This window comes from Zalophus californianus, chromosome 12 (genome assembly GCF_009762305.2).
Source record: "Zalophus californianus isolate mZalCal1 chromosome 12, mZalCal1.pri.v2, whole genome shotgun sequence".
NCBI classification, from domain to species: domain Eukaryota; kingdom Metazoa; phylum Chordata; class Mammalia; order Carnivora; family Otariidae; genus Zalophus; species Zalophus californianus.
In genome coordinates, this window is record NC_045606.1 from 69481977 (window position 1) to 69505882 (window position 23906).

General features: G+C 39.7%; 2 protein-coding genes and 1 pseudogene across 11 annotated transcripts in view; 2 read left to right on the forward strand and 1 right to left on the reverse strand.

Annotated features, from left to right (window-relative positions):
- Positions 1-23906, reverse strand: part of DOCK4 (dedicator of cytokinesis 4) — a 428555-nt gene that overhangs the window by 309813 nt on the left and 94836 nt on the right. The window lies entirely within an intron of this gene.
- On the forward strand, positions 19160-19753 carry LOC113911147 (thymosin beta-15A). The gene has a single exon (XM_027573306.2). It carries the CDS (start codon positions 19214-19216, stop codon positions 19349-19351), a length of 138 nt encoding a protein of 45 aa, XP_027429107.1. The 5' UTR covers positions 19160-19213; the 3' UTR covers positions 19352-19753.
- On the forward strand, positions 20938-21452 carry LOC113911145 (annotated as a pseudogene).

The window sequence follows — 23906 nt, forward strand, 5'->3', positions numbered from 1 at the left end:
GCTGAGGTCTCAATCTCAGGATCTCACAGTCATGAGTTCAAGCCCCACACTGGGATCCACACTGGATGTGGAGCCTACTTAAGAAAAAAATACATAATGTTCAACCCTGAAATTCTCATAAATTACAGAAGTATCAGTAGTAGAAATAAGAGTCACCACTAGACCCTCATCTGTGGTCTGGAAGATCAAAGAACACTCCAGGTAGGGAGCTGATAACTCCACAGGAAAGTCAAAGGGAATGGAAGAATGGGTAGAAAGAAATAGCGGTGGTGGGCTCTCTGGTATGAAATCTACTTTTTTCTCCCCCTAGACTGGGAAATGATAGAATTGGAAATCCCTCAATAGGCTGGCATTTCTCATCAAATCAAACATTGTGATTATAGTTTACTGCAAAACTTGTTTCTCTTCCTTTAAGAAACTAGAAAATCCTACATCAAATGTATTGTTAAATGAAACACTTAACGAATGGAGATGAGGGGGCACTTAGGGATAGTGGCAACTCCACTTCTCTCTCCTACTTAGATTACATTACATTTCTACTACATTTAAGGTTCTATATTAAAAAAAAAAAAAAAGGAGAGAAAAAACTAACCACCATATCACTTGCTGAGACACTTCATATTAAAAGCAACTATCTGAGATCGGCAGTGCCTTTACATGCATCTGGAAAATATGTAATTTTGTTTTGTTTTGTTTTGTTTTTTAATTGATTGATTTTTTGAAGATTTTATTTATTTATTTGATGGAGAGAGACACAGCGAGAGAGGGAACACAAGCAGGGGGAGTGGGAGAGGGAGAAGCAGGCTTCCCGCGGAGCAGGGAGCCCGATGCGGGGCTCGATCCCAGGTCCCTGGGATCATGACCGGAGCCAAAGGCAGACGCTTAACGACTGAGCCACCCAGGCGCCCCGAAAATATGTAATTTTGTAAACATGGTAAAAATCCTATTCATGTGATTTAAGTAAGAAATAAATTTGAATTAAGGAAATATCATTTATTATAAAACATATTTAAACAAAAACCATTTTATTACTTTCAGTTCATTATGGAAATTGTCAATTCAAAGTCCACTGGGTGTGCTTTGTGAATAGAGTAAGCACACTTCAAATTAGCTCTAATTTAATTAGCATTGATTATATCCCCCAAAATAAATGTTCTAAATTTTATAATGTACTATTTTTTAGTAGGTTCATAACACTAATCTTTTTAATAAACCCTTTCTCCATCGACTGCACTAAGGTAAACTTCAGTGCAACTTAGGTAGAATGATTATGAATTATGAATTAGAATTTTATATTAATAAAATTTTAAAGTATTTGAAAATAATTTTATTTGGTTTGTGAATACCACCACAATTGCCTCAGGCTTTCACATCTATCATCTCCACTGGTTTCATTTACAAGCACCCAGAGATTAGGCAACTTGACACTAGAAGTTCTGTGAGTTGGTTGAAGATAAAAGATTAGAATCTGAAAATTCTAGAGTTACTAGTGTAGTACATGACCCAGTTGCTATAACAAATTGAATTAACCTCTATTTCCTAGGGTTTTACCTTTACATGCTGAGTTAACCCCTTACTCCCAGAAGTCAAATGCCCGGTAATACCAGGGATCCTTTCTGAGACAAACTGTGCAGAGAAAAGTAAAGAAAAAAGGTTACCAAGTATCTAAAATAGCCATGAAAATGCCTCACTTCCCAGAAAAAGGCCTTAAATCCTCATGTAAAATTTATTTCTCCTTACCTAAACATGATTCTTAAAAAACTTGGTTATCTGTGTACAGAACAAGCAGGATGAAAGGCAGGGTTAATGGCAGGGTTTTCAAAGGTAAAACAGTATCTGTATGTAACATCAAACCATGTTAGATAATCATACCAATGACCCTGGTTATTGGGATAAATTAGATACTGTTTGGCAAACTTTTTCCCTCTCCACCTTCACGAAAGAGGTGTACTTCCCTGATCTACTGATGTTAGGCTCAGTCACTTACTTACTTTGACCAATGGAATCAAGTCAGATGTGATACAAGTACCCTTGGGCTAGCCCTCTTGTATCTCTGCAGTCAACATCAGAAAAGCTTCCCTTGGTTTGCTGCCCCTTCAGACTGGGCCCCAGAAGAAATAATCTGTGGAACAGACCTAAATCTACTCCACACTGAGGACCCAAGCCCAGACCAGACAGGCAGGCAACATTGCCTAGGACACTCACTCCCAGCCTATCAGCATCCTGAAGAATGAAATTTATTTTAAGCCATTGAGTTATGGGATTGTTTGTTATATAGCAATAGCTGACTGATGCAGTCATAAAGCAAAAGTTAGAGACGTTTAAATTGTCTCTGCTTAAGGCACTTACACTTTTAGTAAAATTTGTATCGGAAGCTCTGAAAATATTTTAAAGTTTAGCATTTGAAGAGGTTAACTTTCAACTGGCTGGAAAAATCATTTAAATGGAAAACATCCCAAAGCCACTACTTAACAGTGTGATGCACGGTTCTTAGGAGTTGAATGTCCAGAAAAAGAGAACAAGCACTTTCTTTAAATAAAGTCTGCTTAGCTTAGCTGAACAGTAGTACAAGACCCTGAGTTAATACACATTCATCAGGTTTCACACTGCTGATGAGCAATAAGAAACAGTCACATGATGCTGTGCGCTGAGAAAATGTTTTCTTCACATCCCACAAATAAACCAGTGGAGGAAATTTTAAGACCTGAATAATGAAAATGAAAGAAAACCCTCGCTTTCTTAGAGAACCCCCCTTTCTATCTGCACAGAGTGAAGTAACAGATTCAGATTGAGTGCCAAATTCCAGGGACATGATTTGCTACCATTTTATTCTATCACTTACTCAACATTTCCCATATGTGGCAGGCTTTGCGCAGGGCATTTCACCACTATCACTTCAAGTGATAACCTAAGAAGTATGTATTATTACCATCTGCACTTTGGAAAATGAAAAAGCTAAACTGTAAAGGGCATGAGTAACTTGATAAAGCTGTCGAACTAGGAAGTGGTCAGGCAGCGATCTAAAGCCAGGCTGCCTTACTCCAAACCAGTGCTCTTACTCATATCCTATACCATGAAAAAAATACTTCTCATATCTCCACTTTGAAATTTCCATTCAGAAATGACCATGGAGATATTACCACAAAGCTATCTTCCAATCTTTTCTCCCCAAATCGAAGAGATCTAATATGGTAACATTTAAAAAGAAATACTTCATGGCTCCCTCTTAACCCCCAAATGCTTACATGTAATCAAGCCATCAGGATGCTCACAGAGCAATTTCAAACACCCTTCAGAAATCAATAAACAAGCTTAGAGATTAAAATTCCATACCTGATCAAAGACTGATGGGGTGTGCGAAAAAGACACAGGGATCAAAGTGGCTGAGAGTGTTCTGGGGAATGTTGCCTGTCTGGTCTGGGCTTGGGTCCTCACTGTGGAGTAGATTTAGGTCTGTTCCACAGATTATTTCTTCTGGGGCCCAATCTGAAGGGGCAGCAAAACAAGGGAAGCTTTTCTGATGGTGACTGCAGAGATACAAGAGGGTTAGCCCAAGGGTACTTGTATCACATCTGACTTGATTCCATTGGTCAGTGACTGAGCCTAACAACAGTGCAGCAGGGAACCTCCTGACCTACGTATCTTGAGTAGATCCGCTGAAAGGGCAGCAGCCAGACATCAGGTCCTTGTCGAAGGAAGGTAAAAGTCAACGGTGCCACCAATGAGTTATTTTTGCCAAAGGAGTAAAGAAACAAACAAGCCTGAATCTCATCACATCTCTGGATGGAAGATCCAATTTACAGGTTCTAGAGGAGCAAGTGAAAGGATAGTGCCCACCATGTGAAAACCAACAGCAATATGGCACATCTGAGCATACAAATGAGCTCATCATGTCAACAAGTCAATGGCATGAGGGGGGATAAAAAAACAGCAGCAGGGGAGGGAAGGACAATAATAAATAAAAAACTTAAGAGACCCAATAATCACTGCAAAATGTGAACTCTGTTTAGATCCTAAACTGGAGCAGAAGCAAATCCTTGAGATTACCAGAAATACGGACTGGCTGTTAATATTAACTTTTGAAAAACTGTCTCCATTATATTAGGTGTAATGATTAAATGATAATTACTTTTAAAACTAGTCCTTCTCAGTTGGAAATGCATACTGAAGAATTTTGAGGCAAAATAACATCCTATCTAGGATTTAACTTACAATTCTTCAGAAAGAGGGGGGGGAAAGGATAATTAAGATTGACAAATGTGTATAATTCCTCAAGTTCAGAAAACACATGCAGGTATTTTATACCACCTTTGTATACATAGATGTTCAAGTTTCTATAATAAATTTGGGCGGAAAGTGAACTCAAGAAAAACTAACACACCATAGCTAATGCCCTTTTAGATATGGGGACTATTAGTAATGCTTCAGTTAATGTTCTCTTGCCTATCTCTCTCTTTCCTTTTCTTTTAAAATTGTAGTTTTGTGTTAAATAAGTTTGAGAGAAGTTGTGTTCTCTACAACATGAGAGTCAATAAAACTAAAAAAAAATAGAACTTAAAGCACCAAAATTCATTCATTCAATAGTTGTTGAATCGCTACTTCTCCTCACCAGGCAAAAACTCAAGGCTGTGGGGACAGAGCAGATTCAAAGACAGAGGTGCCTCTTGTTAAAACAGTGGTTGCTAAAAATCTGGCAAATGTCAGCTTCCCCATTACAATCAGAAATAAGGATGTGGTAACAGATGCAATTTCCCAAATCAACTTTGGCATGTAAAATGTCAATAAAACCCAGCTCCAAAGTCACATCTAACTGATCTTGACGCGGTTTATGCTGAGCCCAGGCCACCCTGCCCAAGCTCATTAATTGTTAACTGTGAAGCACATGCAGGGGAATTAAATAGTATTCAAAGATTAGAATGGGGTTTTGTCACAGTTTACATGGTCAATAGCACCAGGAAAAGAAAAGCAAAAGCACTCGGGACGATTGGAATACTCCACCCCCACCCCCACCACCCCTGGAGGGGAAAAAAAAAAAAAATCAGGAAAGGACCAATTTCAGTGAGTTAACAATGCGTGCTAAACCCTTTGCAAGAAGGAAAAAAGTCAGAAAAATTAGAGGACCCTCAGGATTCTCAGTTCTACATTTTGTCACCGGGACTGTGACAAGCCATTTCCGTCTTTTGGGTTCCAAGATGCCAATTGAGATGATGTCAGTTTCCAGTGCGGATCCCTCTTTTCAATGGCAAATTTCCACCCATTCATTTTCCTACCTCGAGGGATGATGTTAATACAGGCAGGATACCCTAATGGTTAACATCGCCCATTCTAGAGCTGGATGGCCTGAGACTGTCCTAGCTCTGCCAATGAGTTGCTCTGTGATCTTAGGAAGATTCCTTAACCTCTCTGTCCCAGTTTCCTCATCTATAAAATGGGAATAATACTAGTATCTACCACTTAGGGTAACTGAAAGGATTAAAAAAAGTAATCCATTTAAAGAGCTTAACATAAGAGGCTCTTAACTACAGAGAAGGGCTGCTAGAGGGGAGGTGGATGGGGGAATGGGCGAGATGGGTGATGGGGATTAAGGAGGGCACTTGTTGGGATGAGCACTGGGTGTTATATGGAAGTGATGAATCACTAAATTCTACTCCTGAAACCAATACTACACTATATGCTAACTTAAATTTAAATAAAATAAAATAATAATAAAGAGCTTACAGTGACACTTGGTAAGTACTCAATAGTGCTTGTTATATATGTTGTCAATGTAAAAGACACACTGGATTCTGAATTTTCTTCTAAAAAAAAGAATATATAACATCTCAATTTTTATGCTGTTACATATTCAAAGGCTATATTTTGAGGAAATATTGAGTTAAATAAAATATTACCAGAATTAATTTCACCTTTTTCCTTTTATTACTTTTGTAACTTTTTAGTGTGCCTACTGGAAAATTTAAAATAGTATGTGTGACTGACATATTGGACAGGGCTACTCTAGAAGGCTGATCTCTGGACTACAGACCCATCACTTTTCCTCCTTTCCAGAGTCACAGATTAGATTTGTTGAATTTAAGAACACCTGTGCTACAGATGATCAATAAGACAATCTCCACCCCCGCCAACCCTCCAGGCCTAAAGAAAGCAGAAGAGATTCACAAGGGTATTTCTCAGGTCTTTCTTTACCTGGAGAAGAAGACTGTACCCATTTAAGCCCCTCCAGTTAACAACGCACGTGCTACTGAGGTTTGAAATGAATGGTATAGTCCATACATGACACCCAGAATCTTCCCTGTGCCTTCTGAAGGCATCAAGAACTGAAAAGCAACAAACTTGTGTAGTCCATTTTATAAACTTGTTCTCTCTTCTGGAGTATCATGGAGCAATCGAATAAGTCTGTCTCCCCTTTTGACCACATCAGCAAGCCACACTGCATTCTGTCCTAGGTGTGATGTTCTCCCTGACTCACAAAACCACCAAACATTCAGGTGAGCACTCCACAAGCAAACTATTAAAGGTTTTCCTGTGTCATGAATAGAGTCAAGGCCCACTCTCAGCTCCGCTAACACCACACCCTCACCAAGGCCGGTTATGCAGGAACAGTGATAAATGAAGATGCTAGGGACTGCATGAACTATTTCTTGCCTAACACACTATAAATATTCACCCTGTGCCTCACCTTCATCCACCAAAGGAGTATACATGCCACACTGGTCTGTCATTTGTGAGGAAATAAATGAACATTTATTGTCTACCATGTATGAAGCATTACTTTAGGGGGTGCACGTTTTATTTCTTCATCCCCGCAACAACCCTCTGAGGTATTTTACACTTTCCAACAGATAAAGATGCTGAAATCCAATTATGTGCCTATAAAACGGCTCTCTGAAGATCTGACATGTGTGCACTTTTGATCTCAAAGTTCAGAGAACTCTAGCCAAAGAAGTGACGGCCTCTGTCTACCTCAACGGGGAGAATCCGCACTCCCGCTTGTCCTTGGACCTGCCTAAGGACTTTGGGCCCCAAGCATCTTCAAATCTCTTCAAAACAACATCTGAAAGCACTCTAAGTGAAAAAACAGTTTCTCCAAAGGATATTGCACTGTGAAACAGCTCAAGATGACCTTGCCTCAAAGAAACCACGATTTGCATTAAACTTCCTTGCCTTTCTTTTTTAACATGTCCGAGAGGCAACGGTGGATCAGAAAGCCATAATCACTATTCCAGTTTTGAAATTGCACTGGCCTCCTTTGGAATAAAATGCACAGACAGCAGGCTCTGGGTACCAATAAATTACACGCACCCCCCCACCCCCCCGCAAACTTCAGGATGTCAGAGAGGTGCTGTGCTCTCAGTAGGCATTTGGGAGAAGGTGGAACAGAATGCTGAAATCCCTACCAGCCTAGAAACTCAAGGTGTCCTGAGGAATCAAAACTCCAGGTTAATGACAAAGGATTTACCGTTCCTATCTTTCCCATATAGGCATTATTATGGAAGATTTGGGCACTTGTGGAGATAATTACAACGGGAAGACAGAAAAGAAAGTAACCCGAATGTGGTGAAAGTATGCTGCTGCATTCTTAAATAGGCAGATAGTTACACTGTTGCTTCAAAGGACGTAAGTGGGTACAATATTATCCAGGAGTTGCTTACTGGTCACAGATCTTAATAAACATTAAGTGCTTCTTATCCTCTGTGCTTTCTCCCAATGCCCCCTCCACCTCCTACTCCCCACAAACCACTGTTCTTACTAACACCATAATGAATTCTCTCAGGGCAACTAACTTGTTAAAAGTATCATCACTTAAGCTGGTCTACAACCGTCATTAATCTTCACAGAAATAACCTACTACTTAATATTGCTGGTTAAATTAAAAGTCATCATACATTTCAAAAGAGGAGAAAAACATATTAATATTACCACTCTGGACTCTGGTGGTGACTGCCCTCCTGGCTGATTCCTGTGCACCAATAATTCTAAGAAGCAAGTCTAAGAAGCAATTCTAAGAAGCAAGTTTAACCTGTTTTAAACATCACTGCAGTAGAGCTGATAGTCTGCAAAGATGTTGTTTCTTTTAAATGAGAAACATGGTATAAGCAAACCTACCATTCTGTAAGGAAACTCTTATTACTGTAATACTTCACCTCAAAGACTAGTGCAAAAAAAAACCAGTGATTTTGATCCTAATTTTTAAAGAACAGAACATCCGATGGCCACCTCGTATGAAATTAGCTTTATAAAGCTTGCCTTCACAAAAAAAAAATTAACAGCTTCCAGAAATATAAGGGAAAATCAAAGAAAAAACACAAAACTGTCTAAAATGGTTATTGTTAAAAAATTTTTTAAAGATTTTATTTTTATTTATTAGAGAGAGAATATGTGCAGGGGAGGGGCAGGGGGAAGAACAGAGGGGAGCAAGAGAAGGAGACTCCCTGCTGAGCAGGAAGCCCTACCTGGGCTCCATCCCAGGATCCTGAGATCATGACCTGAGCCGAAGGCAGAAGGCAGATGCTTAACCGAATGAACCACCCAGGCGCCCTGGTTATTGCTGAAATTTAAAAATTGTAAATTTAGTTTCTATCTCAGAAAAACATACCGAGCCTAGGTATTATAAGACTATTTCATTTACATGAAGTAAGTAGAAAAACATACTGAAGTACCGGCAACTGACTAGAAAATATTTATATAAAAATATACATCAACAGTTTCTTTCAAAAGCATATTCATGCCATCTTTCTATTTTAAAAAATTGTAATTCATTTACTTCCACTAAAATAATATGCTCCTTACTTCAGTAACACTGGTCTGTTGTAGGTTAAATTAATGGTCATCACAAGGAGAAAAAAAAAATGCAATATTATCAGGTCAAAGCTCAGGAATGAGCCACAGGGAATTTTCTTTTGTGACAGAGTGACAAGCTATATAGATGAAGGGAGATATGAGAAATAAAACTGCATTTCAGCAAGGCCCATTCCTCCTCACCTGAAAGCCTTATCAAATGCAGATAATTTTAAGTCAAAACATCTTCCAAAGATTTCGAGTTTACACCTGGAGATTCTCTAATCTTTATCAGTACTACAACTTAGAAAAGGACACTTGGCAAATTACACCAGCTTCGTTGTAGCTAACTTGAAAGACAGAAACATGACAATTGTCTATTAAAATAAAACATATATAGGGATTTAAAATGTATATGATACTCTGAAATGAATAGCACATTATGTGTTAATTGAATTAAAATTAAAATAAAAAATGTATATAATAGAAAATGGTAGAATCAACAACAAAGAAAGTTCTAAAGCTGAAAAAGAACCAACTCTTAACAGTGTATTTCAGTGATCTTAACAGGAACTGTATTATGAACTTTTCACAGCAAAAGAATAATTTGCAGTCCTAAAAAAAAAAAAATCCCTCTATTTACTATTGATCAGCCTTCCACTTGTATATGGCAAAAGTTAGGCTTATTTTATACAGAACAAGGACAAGATGGAGTCAAAGAAGGCAATATAATAAGAAAACAATACTGAATTACTAGAAATGGACAAAGACTTTGCAGTTCCTAAAGGAATATAAAAGGTTTACAAGGAAAGCAATGGGGAAGGTAAGGGATTTCAACTGCTTTAAGAAATACTTAGTTTAGATTCACTTTAAAATCAAAGGAGAAACAGTGAATAGGAGACAAAAGGGGAGTCAAACCCCAACATTCATTTAATTAATTCATTCATTTACTTATTTTAAGAGGGAGGCGGGGAGGGACCTGGGGAGAGGGAGAGAGAGAATCTTAGGCAGGCTCCACACCCAGTGGATTGACTCCCAACCCTGAGATCATGACTCGAGTCAAAATCAAGTCAGATGCTTAACCAACTGAACCACCCAGGTGTCCCAAAACCCAACATTTTAATCTCTTAAGAGACAGAATATATTATTAAGTGACCCAAGACATTTCTTGAAATAATTTGGATCCATGAATCCTATGAATAAAGAATTCAGCAAATATTTCACAGAAGTCTTTTTTCTCCTAATTGCTCCGGTGATAACCCCACCAACAAAGAGCTTCATTCTTTCTAAACATGCATAATAACTTGAAATACTTTTATAAAGTTCACTGAAGTAGAGAGGGCCAAAATAAATGCAAGAAATTTTAAGAAACAAACCATGAAACAAAAATATTTCACCAAATTCCCTGAAGAAGACTGAATAATCAAGTTTCATGAATTTAGGTGTAACCAGAAGTGAAAAAGCATGGGTATAATTAGGTCTCTCTGAGCAAGTTCTACAATTAGGTAAAATTATGTCTGTGTGTGTGTAACTGGGGGAGGGGGCATTCTTATCGCATCATGTATCATGTACTAATTTTGTTCTCTCAACTAATTACGTGGCTCTAGAAATTGGTATCAGGTCTCACTTGCCTCTTTGTCACAACACAAAGCATTGCCTTTATACATTTGGTGCTCAATAAATGTTTATTCAGACACAAGGAATTCTAATGCTTTTGAATTCTACTTAGTAGCCAAGACAATATTAAATGTCAATGAGGTACTCCAGAGTGAGTGAGATTTGGTGTTGGCCAAACCCAAAGACTAAGATGTAGCTGATTAGTAAAGTTCCCAGTGAGATGACCCAGAAAGACATAAGCCAAGACAGCACAGAGGTGAGCAACTGGGCATCCCAACAATGGATCACAGGGCACAGCACTGGGGAATGCAAGAACAGAAAGTCAACTGGTGTCACAACATATATGCAAGTAGTCTGTGTAAGGGAGGCAGAGTAGCAGGGTCTCAAGGGCAGGATTCAGTCTTGGGGTGGGGGGGGTGAGTGTCTGTCTATAGAAAGCAGGGCACCAATACAGAATAAATGAAATGCCGATCAGATGGAGCGCACCAAGGCAGGGCATGAGAATGGAACCCAGGACCTGGTGACCACAACTGGAGCAAATTCTTGTCCAAAGGAAAAGAGAAGAAGCTGAATGAATAGAACCTGAGTAACCAATCACAAAAGAACAAGTAGTAGAAGACTTCTGGTATTAAGTCATCAAACCATCAAATTAAGGATTCTTAAACTTCCTTGGCTGGGAAAAGGATTGGTTCTACAAACTGGGAAAGGTCTAAACATACTAGAAGGTTTGAAAAGCTCTAGGTAAAGGGATGAGGATTCAGGTTGTTCTGTGAGCCTTCTGTAGACTACACATATGTTTTGAACATTATTTTTATAGCGAAAAGCTTAGTCACACACACCTTTGCAGTTCTGTTTGTAGTCATCACGCAAGCGTAAGCACAGACAGAACTTTTTCAAAAGTTCTGGGCCTATTAATTCAAGGCCAGTTGGTACCACCTAAGCTGAGAACAGCTTATTCACAACTTCCTGCATCGGGCTGAGATGCAGGAGGCAGCAGAGAATGTTAGAATGCCAGCCAGAGTAAGCCCCGGTCCGAACACAGAGTTTAGGACACCAGAAGGCTGCCCACAGCAAAGCAGAAATGCCTCAGTGAAGTTCAAGGGATTCCACTGTGGCCTTCAGCACTGAAATTTTGTTATGTAACAGGGCTTTAAATACTCCATACAAATAGTATGCTCTCTCAGGAAATATTTTCTCTTCTTCCGCCCTGCGTCTCAAAATGTTTCCATACTGCACAATTATTAGAAATGACTTGAATGTGAGGAAATGCCAAAATTAAAAGGCGTAAGCACTAAAAAACAGAAGGATAACCTACATCCCTCTGCTCAAATTCTCTGAAAATATTCAACTGTTAAAGGAAATTGGACGTTTTTATTCTATAAATTACATATATATTATAATTATATATATAATCCTACATAATTTCCTTTAGTGGTGAATAGTTTAATATATACATATGTATGCATATATCACACGATTTGAAAGAAGATAAATACTAGATCCAAATTAACACAGACTGAACTTTAAATAGACCAAGAGACACTTCACAACACCTAAAAAAAAAAAAGTGCATATTAAAATTTCTTTAAAACTTACTATCACCATTTACAGCCTAGAAGGGCAAATAAATAACAGTCCACAGAAATAGCAGACACTAGCCCTGATAACCAGATCTATAGTAGGACCCACCACACACATGCCTCTCTTCAACAGTAGCCCCTTATTCTCTTTAGCAGGAAGAAAATAGTTTATTGTGTTCCTAAACACAATCGATAACTATGTACTGACTTGTTTGTTGACTCATTCAATGCCTGCCTGCAACACTTCACTGTAAGTTCCATGAGGTCAAGAAAGGGGATAGTTCTGTTCACCACTAAGCAACTATCCTAGCTCATGGTGGGCATTCATTAAAACTGATAGATGGATTGACTGAATTCATGAACAAACACTACTTTCTTTTAGGTTCATAGACCTTACATCAATCAGAAAAACTTGCCTTTCAAATCAACCAAGTATGAAGTTGTCCCAGAAACCCCATAACATGTGGGTCAAAGGAAAGTCATAGATAGAGCTGAGCTGACAACTGGCGAGACAGACACACAGCAGAAGAAAGAACTACCCCTTCACTCGTACTTAGAAATATAGCTGGTGCTACTGAAGCCGATTAATACATTACTACTGACATGATTATAGGTAAGATATAAAATTAAGAATGAAAAAATAATGAACAGGTTTTATTTTCGTGGAATTATTGCACAAATTAAACACCGATAAATATTTGCAAAACAAGGACTCACAAATAGTATTTTATCCTTTTAATTCTAGGCTAAACCGTATCTTTCTTCTTAGACTCCACAAAATAGTTTAACAAAAATAAATTCTGGCACTGAAAATGAGCTGTGTTTCAAGCCTACGTATGCCAAATATCATACCTCTTTCCCACTGTGAATAAGGAACATTATGCATGAAGCATTTCAAATGTTTTGGTATAGTTACAATTCAGGTATTAGTAACTATGTAAAGCAATTGTTAAATTACATATCTCCAAGGAAAAAATTACACATAATTCTACCCAAAGATAAGTGAGTTATCTAACTAGAGAGTGCTCTTTGCTCTATCTACAGCAAGCTCCTTTAAGATCTTGGGCACTCCTGTAAGATTCCAATGTAGGATGCAATGCATCTGGATCCTGGGTTAACACAGTATACCAGGCTATCCATTCCTTTGGGTTTGCTTGTTTGTTTAAGGTTTATTTATTTGAGAGAGAGAGCATGAACTGGGGGAGAGCAGAGGTGGAGGGAGAGAGACAAGCAGACTCCCTGCTGAGCCCGGAGCCCAGATGGAGCTCAATCTCAGGACCCTGAGATCATGACCTGAGCTAAAACCAAGAGTCCAGACTCTCAACTAACTGAGCCACCCAAACACCCCTATCCATTCCTTTGAGAAGACAGATACACAGCAGCTATTCAAAGTCAATTTGTCATCCACAGAGGCAAGGTGGGCATGAATGCTCCAATATTTTACATAAGCCTCAGAACACCTCCATCTTCCCCCACCAAGCCACCTGAAGGACTGCTTCTTTCTTAGGATTCAGACCAAGGGCCCCAGCTTTGCCCCCATCCACTGGGAAAGCCTTGCCACAAAAAAAAGAGATAGCTATTCCCTCGTCTGGACTCCCACTCTACATCCAGGGTTGCATATATAAAAGTGCAATGGAATTACTTGTTCACATCTCTCTCTCCCCATTACAATCAGAGCTCAGTGAATTCAAGAACCCCACCACCTTCACTCCCATATCCCCCAGGCCCAGCACATAGTAGACATTCAAATGTTCACCCAAGGCAAAGAGGAGGTCAGCAATTGTGATTACTGAAAGCTAGTGATTTCTTCCTCCCTCCTTCTCTCTTCCTCCCTCTCTCTCTCTCTCTCTCTCTTTCTCTATGTCTCTGTCTCTCTCTTCCACATGTGAGCAGGGCTAAGGGAAGCATTTAAAATAAATTCCCCCCTTAAAGAATGGTTTATATACCGAACTCTGATGTTTGAATTCAGACTTAAATAACCAAGTGAACAAAGCAATACTAACAGGTTTCTAGGAACAGCCATTCATCTATTGTAAGAGTCTCCTGGGAACCAAGTTTGGGTTGTGTTACAAAAGGACAGGGCGGGGGTGACACACACAGTGAGATTTCCAGTTTTGGCACCACTTCTAAAGATGAGAATTATAGTAACAACCCACCAAAAAATGTCATCTACTCAGAATTAACAAGCAATTTTATCACAGGCAGACAGTCCTTCAGAATAAATTCAACTCCACTCTCCCAGTTGAAGGTTTACTATATATTTCACATACTAGTTAAGAAATTCATCCATAATATCACCCTCAAAATGTCTTCTGAATCAAGATGATGGTGACCCTGCCTACGCCACAGCTCTGGTCCCCAGAGGGGTGAAATATCTGCTATAAGGAGAGAGGCTTGATTTTTACACACGGTTGCTTAGCATCAAGTACTTCTATGTCAAAAGACAAATGGCACCAATAAAACAGCTTATTACAAAGGCTACCAATCAGCCCTAGAAAAGTCATGACCCAGTGCCAACTTCCCAAAGCAATTCTCTCAGTTGAATTTGATATTTATTGTTGTTATGATTTTCCACACAATGAAATCCCTCAGAATCCCTCTCCCTTGGTATTTTTTTAACTCAAATACCTCACTATCCAACCATAACTTTTTTGCCTTTCCCACACTGGCAACTACAATCATTTTTCCTTTTGCCCTCAAATAGATCTACAGTTCATTCCCTACCCTTCTACCCTCCTTATCCTTCACCCTTCCTTTATTTTTTTTTTAATTTTTTATTAATTTGACAGAGAGAGACACAGAGAGAGAGGGAACACAAGCAGGGGGAGTGGAAGAGGGAGAAGCAGGCTTCCCGCCGAGCAGGGAGCCCGATGCGGGGCTGGATCCCAGGACCCTGGGACCATGACCTGAGCCGAAGGCAGACGCTTAACGGACTGAGCACCAGGCGCCCCACCCTTCCTTTAAATGCTGATGTTCTGAGGCCGTTCCTGAGATTCACACACACCCACATCCACACCCACACACCCACACCCACACCCACACCCACACACCCACACCCCCCCCCACACACACAGAGTGGATCTGTCCCTTCTACTCCCAAACTCCTTACTCTGTGGTTTATGTATCTATCTTCCACTGCCAGGCTGAGGTTTTTGAGGACAGGAAATATCCTTGACCACAACACCTAATTGATAGCAGGTCTCACTAAATATGAGACTAGTGACTAAGCAAATGAGAAACTGTTATGTGGGTAAGGAAGAAAAAGAAAACTAGAAACACTGTGATTTCTGAAAACAAGCATAGCATAGTGGTTAAGAGAAAAGACTCCAGGGGCGCCTGGGTGGCTCAGTCGTTAAGTGTCTGCCTTCAGCTCAGGTCATGATCCCAGGGTCCTGGGATCGAGTCCCGCATCGGGCTCCCTGCTTGGCAGGAAGCCTGCTTCTCCCTCACCCACTCCCCCTGCTTGTGTTCCCTCTCTCGCTGTGTCTCTCTCTCTCTCTGTCAAATAAATAAATAAAATCTTTTAAAAAAAAGAGAGAAAAGACTCCAGAGCAAACTGCAGGGTTTCAAATCACAGCCCTGCATTCTGCAGTTGTACGGCCTTCGGAAAGGGACCTACCTTATGAAATGTTCTGAGGAACAATGGAGTTAATGTCTGTCAAACACTTAGAAAAGTGTCTTTAAACATTCCAAACACTTTGAGTATTGGAAATTAATGTTTACACAGTGAACTGGCCTCTAAGAATTCTGGTTAATCTAATAAAAACTTTAATAAAATATATTTTTTCTTTTTTTTTTTTTGAGTTTTCTTACTGGAAAGGAAGCCAACTCATAGATGCCTTGACTTCTGCCTCTGGTAATGCTGACTTGTACACATGTCTGCCTTTACTTGTTATAACAAAGAATTCATTTCAAGTATCTACAAATTCAACTCAACTTAAATGAACACTTCCATTATAAAACTTATAAATATACCCATTTTTCCCCAAACAGTGTTTTAGGAAAAGAACACATGATTAGTTTTTTAAATTGTTAGATCAAAATCCCCAAACTTGGAGAACACATGGGAAAAACAAAGCATAATTTTTCTAACAAGACTGTAGGTGCAGAGGTACTGAAAGATGAATGGGAACTTGAGGCTAGAGAAGTCACACTCACAAATTCACAGCCCCAGGCTCATGGGAGCCATGTGGAAAAGCCCAAAGGACCACCCCCTGGCCTCAGCAGGAAGCCTACTTACCCAGGGGAATCAGACCTACAGAATATTTGGTCATGGCCCTTAAAACCAAAGGTTGAGTCTTAGGGCAGTATAGACTGGTAAAAGATGACCTATATAGGACGTAAAAAATGATAAACCCATGACTGCTCTGGCCCTAAGAAAAGTCCCCAACAATCTTACCCTTTTTCGGAGACCCAGGACCCATCTTACCTATCCCTCTGGGCCATAGTGCCCACTCTCCAAGGACCACCTGACCAGCCTGAGCTTTCTTGCTCAGCCTACTGCACCCCATGCTCTATTCTCCCCTCCCTACTGAGGCCAGTGTTGCAGGGCAGGCTCTCCAGGAAAATTCAATCTGAATTTTTCCTAGAATTGCAGTCATTAGAGAACAGGGGTTAGGTAGGTTAATGCTCTCTCCATCTTATAATGATACTTCCACAACAGATGTGTTATTGCTACTGTGTGCTCTGGAATATGAATCATACCATGCAGCAATTATTACTGAATTACTTTTAAGTACACCACTGAAACAGAATGCCTCATTAACCAAGCCATGCTCTCTCCATTTGCGAACTAATCATTAGAGTAGGGCACTCTAAGAAGAAGTGGGGGAAAAATTCCCAACTCAGAACCTTTACAGCTTTTTTTGCACATAATTGCAGGCCGTGGCTTGTGAAATGTGGCTCACTGATTGCAAGGGAAGCACCCAAACTCAATATTAACCTTGACTTTTTACCAAACTCTGAGAATCAGTCATCAGAAGAAATCTGCTTTTTCCCCCTATACTGGACAGCGTAATTTAGAATGGACAAGTGTAAAATACCACTGCTTAGGAGAAAAATATCCAAATGACCTCCTGTGTTTTAGATTTCTGCTAAGGAATGTATGAAGAATATAAAAACTAGAAGGCAGAAGTTTCAAAATGCTTATAATATGGTGGGGAGAACAGAGTAAAAGGTAAGTTTAGATCTAAATAAGGTAGTAGATAATTAACCCAAGGTGTGATACCAATAATCAGCAGTAAATGGGCTTATTTACTAAACAAGGGTGAGATCAGTAATGCTGGAGGTGGTAGGTGCAAGACTAACCATTAGGAATCAAGAAAGGGATTAAAGCATTATTTAAATTATCCCTTAGAAGTGAGCTTAATAATCTTCTGGGAGCATTAAAAAATGGGAAAATACTTGCCATTATCAGAAACATGTCAGAGATCATATGGGGGACATTATTCTGATTTTATATCCAAGAAGAAAAACTCTTAGTCCCTATCACCTTGGATGCTGATCTGAAACATGTTTAGGTTAACTCAAAGGTGACAGAATCCTGTTATTTTTCCTTATTTACTAGCTTTGATTTATTTTCAGTCTTTCTCTAAATAAGTTATAGGAAATCACAATAAAGAACATAGCATTAAGTTTAGAAAAACAAATTGAAAAATTAATATGAAAATCTAAAACTCTGCTAATATAAAACAGATATTTAAAAAAGAAAGTAGACACCTACCATAATGGTATATAGGACCTCTTTGTATTATTTTTACAACTTCTTACTAAATGTATAATTATCTAAAAATATTTTTTAAAATCATCATGAGAACAAAATCAAAATGCAAACATTATAACTGCATGAGTTAACTTGAATAACTATGGCAAAGTTTAAAATTTGGTAGTAAGCTTCCTTGAAGCAAAGGCATAAAGCCACCAAATTCTAAAAGAAATTTCTCCTAAGCTTTATGGTTATATGAAGGATGGGAAAACCGGTAATGAACACTGGACTCCACAGCAGATTCTGTTTGGCAGTTCCCAGACGCTATGGTCTGAATGTTTGTGTCTCTGCAGAATTCAAATATTGAATCCTAATCCCCAAGATGATGGTATTAGGAGGTTATTAAGTCGAGAGCAGAGCCCTAATGAGTGAGATCAGCGCCCTTATAAGAGAGGCCACAGAAAATCCTCTTGTTCTACCATGTGGGGGAACAGCGAGAAGATAATTGTCTATGAATCAGAAAGTGGGCATCACCAGACACGGATTCTGCTAGCACCTTGGTCTTGTACTTCCCAGCCTCCAGAACTGTAAGCAATTAATGTTTGTTGTTTATAAACCACCCAGTTTCTGGTATTTCTTTACAGCAGTCTGGTCAGTTAAGACATGTATCCAGTCTTTGGCAAGAGGAGATCCTAACATTCAGGTACAGCACTGGGAGGTGGCCATGAAACCCGAAAAGAACCTGGTACCTCGAGGTGCACATGGATACAAGTCCTTCAGGCACAGTGAATGCCCCTTTCTTTTAGGCAGGTTTCTGATCAAAGCTGTTTGCCAGAAAGGCTGAGGTTACACTCTAATCTGCTCCCCGGGACTGACGTTCCCAACTGCTGATGAGGACAACTCTAAAACACCAAAGATCAGACCAGCAGACAGCAGAGCAGAACCTGGAGAGTCAAGTTGAGATATTTAACCAGATCTTTCCAAGCCAAGCACAGACACAGAGGGGGTTGCCGAGGCGGCTGTGGGCCAAACAAGACATCCTCTTGGACATCAGCAAAGATTTTCCCCTGACATTAAGATGTGTATTTGACAGAGCTTCTAGGTATCAGCACATTGGAGGATGGCAGAAATGCTCTGAATCTCTTAAGTTTTCAAAATGGGAATAACTAGCTTCTTAGTCTAACCCAGTGATCATTTTAAAGTATTTCCAAGGAATATCTAATTCCAGGAGCATGGCTTTCTGATAAGGCCTTTGATGTCACTAACCCCAGAAAACTGAATGAATTGGTGAGTTACACCCAAGCATTATTCAACATTTGCCAACTGAATGCAGAGAATGACTGCCCAAGGGCAGTTAAGATTCATGTGTGGATTTAAAAGGTATATTAAGTTCTATTTTGACTCCTGTTTTCACCTTGAGTTTGTAAGAATGAGAAAGGATGTATGCAGAACGTCGTCCTGTGTGTGGAGTGGCGTTGGTCCAGCCGTTGGCCTTTCACCCGTCTTCAAGCCATCAGTCTTTCTTTTAGTCAAGATGAGTGATAAGCCAGATTTGTCTGAAGTGGAGAAGTTTGACAGGTCAAAACTGAAGAAAACTAATACTAAAGAAAAAAATACTCTTCCCTCAAAGGAAACTATCCAGCAGGAGAAAGAGTGTGTTCAAACTTCCTAAGATGGGAATCTCCTCCCACAAGCAGTTTTCAACAATGCCTGAGTGTCTAGGTTTGGGGCTTGTTTTTTTGTAAACCTATGTGCTTGTAGAGATTTTAGGCACCTTCTGATGCTTCACACCCATACTCCCTGGCTAAGATGTCAGGAGTAGCCAATGTTCCCTTACGTTCATTTTTAAACTTTCCATTGACGCATAAACTCCAGCTGGCAGATGTTGTCCATAATCCCACCATTGATGACCTTTGTGTGTGATGTTCTTCTACCCCCTACAGGATAAGCTACTTTTCACCTTCTACAATGGGTGTCTCCATTGCTCCATAATCTTCATGAAGGGGCATGGGTTTGCAGATTTTCACAGTTTATTTTCATTTCTAATGTGGCAATAAAATAATAAATCAAATCAGAAAAAAAGAAAGGATGTATGCAAAATGAGCATTACTTAAGTCTGAAGGAAAAAGAAGAGTAACATATTATTCTGGCAATGTTTTTTTTTTTTTTAATTACTTGGCAGCATTTTGCCAAATCCATAAAGAAATCTTAAGTACCATGTTTTGGCCATAGATCATTTCCATAGAGCCTAATAACTACACTAAATTTTTGAACAGTTGATTTAATTAAAATTAAATTCAACAGATATTTACTGACCATTTATTATGTATGAGGCATTAAACTAAGACCTGATAAGCCCACTGATACAAGGCTCTGTCTTCAAATACCTCACAATCAAATCAGGGAAAGGAAAAAGAAGGCACATCATATGTATAAATAGCCACCGTTTTGGACTGAATTGGTTCCCTCCTCTGCCCCACAAAAAATTAATATACTTAAATCCTAACCCCCAGTACCTTCGAATATGGCTGTATTTGGAGACAGCCTTCAAAGAGTTTACTACAGTTAAATGAGGCCATATGGATGGGCCCTTGTCCAATCTGGCTGGTGACCTTCTAAGAAGAGGAAGAGATACCAGCGAGATATGTGAGGCCATATGCGGACATGAAGAGAAGTCACTAGTCAAAGAGAGAGGCCTCACGAGAAACCAAACCTGCTGACATCTTAATTGTGGACTTCCAGCCTCCAGAACTGTGAAAAAAACAAATTTCTGTTGTTGAAGTGACTCGGCCTGTGGTATTTTGTTATAGTAACCCTAGCAGACTAACACAGCTACTCTCTGGGGGAAGTAATGATACATACCATAAAAGGAAAGTTGTATTTTATTTTATTTAATCAAAGGAATCAAGAACGACTTCATGGAAGTAGCCTAGGATGGATGCAAGGAGTTCTGAAAAAAATGAAGGTGCGGGAAGAGTGGGGGAAGAAATCACTGCAGGAATGAGCCAAGATCACAGGGTGGGCAAGGAGTAGAATATCTGGCAAGCAGCCAGTTGCCCAGTTGGGTGACGTCCTCACTTCCCATAACCAAGGAAGTAAGATCCTATTAAAGTCATATAGCAAGGGCTTTGAATGTCAGCATGAGGAATTTATCCCGAATTTGGTAGAGGCAGGATTGCAAATAAAAGAGAAATCATCGGTGTGCGGCTGCGCGGGGCTTCCCATCCCTCACACCAGCGGCTCACTCCGCACTTTACAATGCCTTTCACCTGAGACCCCTTCCAGCACCCTACGTTGGATAACGATGATACCTTCCTGGGAAAACTCGGGGCTTCCAAGAAACTGCCATATAAGAACCCAGGTCACCTTGCTCAGCAACAGGAACCCTGGAGTCGGCTCCGCTCAGCTCCCACAATCACCTCCATGAGGCGGGATGTTTATTTTTTTGATCCTGAGATACCAAAGGATGACCTGGATTTCCGCTTAGCAGCCTTGTACAACCACCACACAGGGACATTCAAGAACAAAAGTGAGATACTCTTACACCAGGAGACCACCCAGGATACCCATGGAATCATCAAGACCCAATTCCCTGGAGAACTTTTACCCCTCCTCCACCACCTTCCATCACTTCCCAAGCTCACATCAGACACTGGATCAACCCTAAGAAGGAGTTTATCCACAGCATCCAGGGATCCATAGTGTCCCTTCATACTGCAGCCACCAATGGAGGCTACTCCCGAAAGAATGATGGTGGCTTCTTCTCTACCTAATGTTGACAGGTCCCTGGACTAAATTAATCATAGTGGTACATCCTGCTGCCCACCTCTATTAGATAGAATTGTGCTGGAAAAAAAAAAAAAAAAGAGAGAGAAATCATCAATTATATGGCCTTTAAGGGCAAGAGGAAGGACTATTTCAGAATATGGAGAAGTGTCTTATAGAGGGCAATAAAGTTAATAAAGTTTCTTAGTTTTTCTTTAAAAAAAAAACAACAAACACATGTGGGGTGCCTGGGTAGGTCAGTCAGTTAAGCGTCTGCCTTCGGCTCAGATCATGATCCCAGGGTCCTGGGATCGAGCCCCACGTCAGGCTCCCTGCTCAGCCAAGAGCCTGCTTCTCCCTCTCCCTCTGCCCCATTCCCCTGCTTGTGCGCGCACGCTCACTCTCTATCAGATAAATAAAATCTTAAAAAAAAAAAAAAAAAACACATGTACACCAAAGTTCTAAGTACAATTTATTGTAAAATTCTACGATTATTATAATACAAACATTTCTGGGATTACATGCTCAGATATACAGTGATATCATTTCACTGCAAGCTAGTCCAAATTCTGAAGAGCTTGCAAAAATAAATGCCACTCTCTAAAAAAAGAAACTACCCTGAATTCTAAATTCATATCCATTCCATAATATGTTAGGTGTTACACCCAACATAGAAATGATGCATATCCTTCTAGGAAACTGAACAGAAAGTGACGGAAATAAACAAATCCCTCCTTAGAAGCCTCCTATGCCTCTAAATTTGATAGTACAAGTCAGGGAGACCCGTACTCTCCATCTGAATTGAAATTCCTACCTCAGTTCATAAATGAGAATATTTTACACCATTAATTGCACTACATATTATTAGACCATTGAGGACACTGTTAGATCACTCTCTTGGAACAAGGCATTTATTTATACTCCCTTAATTTGCAGACCCCAGTGAAACTTAGACAATTAAAAGGGCATTTAAAACTTAAGTCAGTAAAAGAACACCGGCCAAACCCATAAGTTTCCACAGATATCAAAATAAACTAAAAACTCATTTCAGGAGCTGACCTTTAATTACATTCTTTCTATTTATTGCAGACAAATGTCAAAATGCCCACATGAATGCATTTCAATGCCAACAGAAATCCAGCAATTGCTGAAGAAACCATAAAAATGGATGCTGTAATCCTGCCTCTTAGGGATGGAATCTAATGGAATGTAGGGGATTTTAATTTGCACTAAATAAAGCCAGAATCCTTATTTCTAAATGTTGCTACGGACCAGGGAGGTAAAAGTGACCAGTCACTTTCAGTGTTTGGCCCCATTTTATTTATTGAAAGAGGAGAAAAGGAAAGAAAAAGTATTCCAGTTCGAATCCTATTTCAAAAGATGGACATGAGAAGAAAGCGCTTTACCTCTCTTGAAGGATTTCTCTCCATAGGAGACGTTTCTTTCCTTTAGGCCACATGGTGACATCCCAGTGGCATGGCTGGGAGGCCAGGGTTTCCCCCATGCAGCAGAATGGGCAGGCTGGTGCCCATGAGCACCCAGCAGGGGCTCCAAACAGTCTTCCTCCCACTACCATTTCCCCAGGGAAACAAAACAACACAAAAACAGGAGTGGGCAACAGGGAACCCTTTCTTGATTGTTGTACAGACAAGATGAAAGATCTCTGCTGATCAGATGTCTTCCCTCCCAGTTAGGATTACAGAGGAGGCAGCACTGAGGGTCAGACCCCTGGCCAACTCAGTTTCTCTGCAGCCCCAAATGAGACACAGAGAAGGAAAAAAATATCTGGTAAACTTAAAATATAAAAAAACAAGACTTCTTTTGAAGAAAATGCTATATAAAGTCAAGCAATCCAACTCTCACACAAATGGTACCAGTTCTCATGATAAAAACTCCTGGGCCACCTGCTCTCTCAAGGTAAAACTAGTGAACTAAAAATATGAATGTATTGATTTTTAGGGATATTGTGTCTCAGACGAAAAGCAAGGTCCTCAGGTTTTAAGAAAGTTTAGGGAGGCTGGTTATTGAACACATGCTACAATATTTGTGAGCAACTAGGGTGTGCTTCTATATATAGCACTATTTTTTCTGTTAAGCTGCAGTAAAATCATCTTTAAACACAGCATTGTATCCAAAAGCAAAGTCATTTGTGGATGCCCTCCCAGAGAAGCCAAAAGACTGCCAAACATGAATACGAGCCTCCAAGTCTCCTGATTCTGGTTTGTTTCATTAAAATGTGTATTTAAAAAAAAAAAAGTAATATATTCACAGATAATTCCAATAAAGGTAAAAAAGACTTCAAATACTAAAGAATCTTGTCTTAAAACGTTGTTAACACCTGCAGAACTCAATTATGATTAGCATATAAGTCCAAGGAAATGAGTATCCCATACAGCTACGTGCAGTGGCCTGCATCTCATACGTCTATCTACGCACATTCCTCATTCTATGCAAAGTCTTAC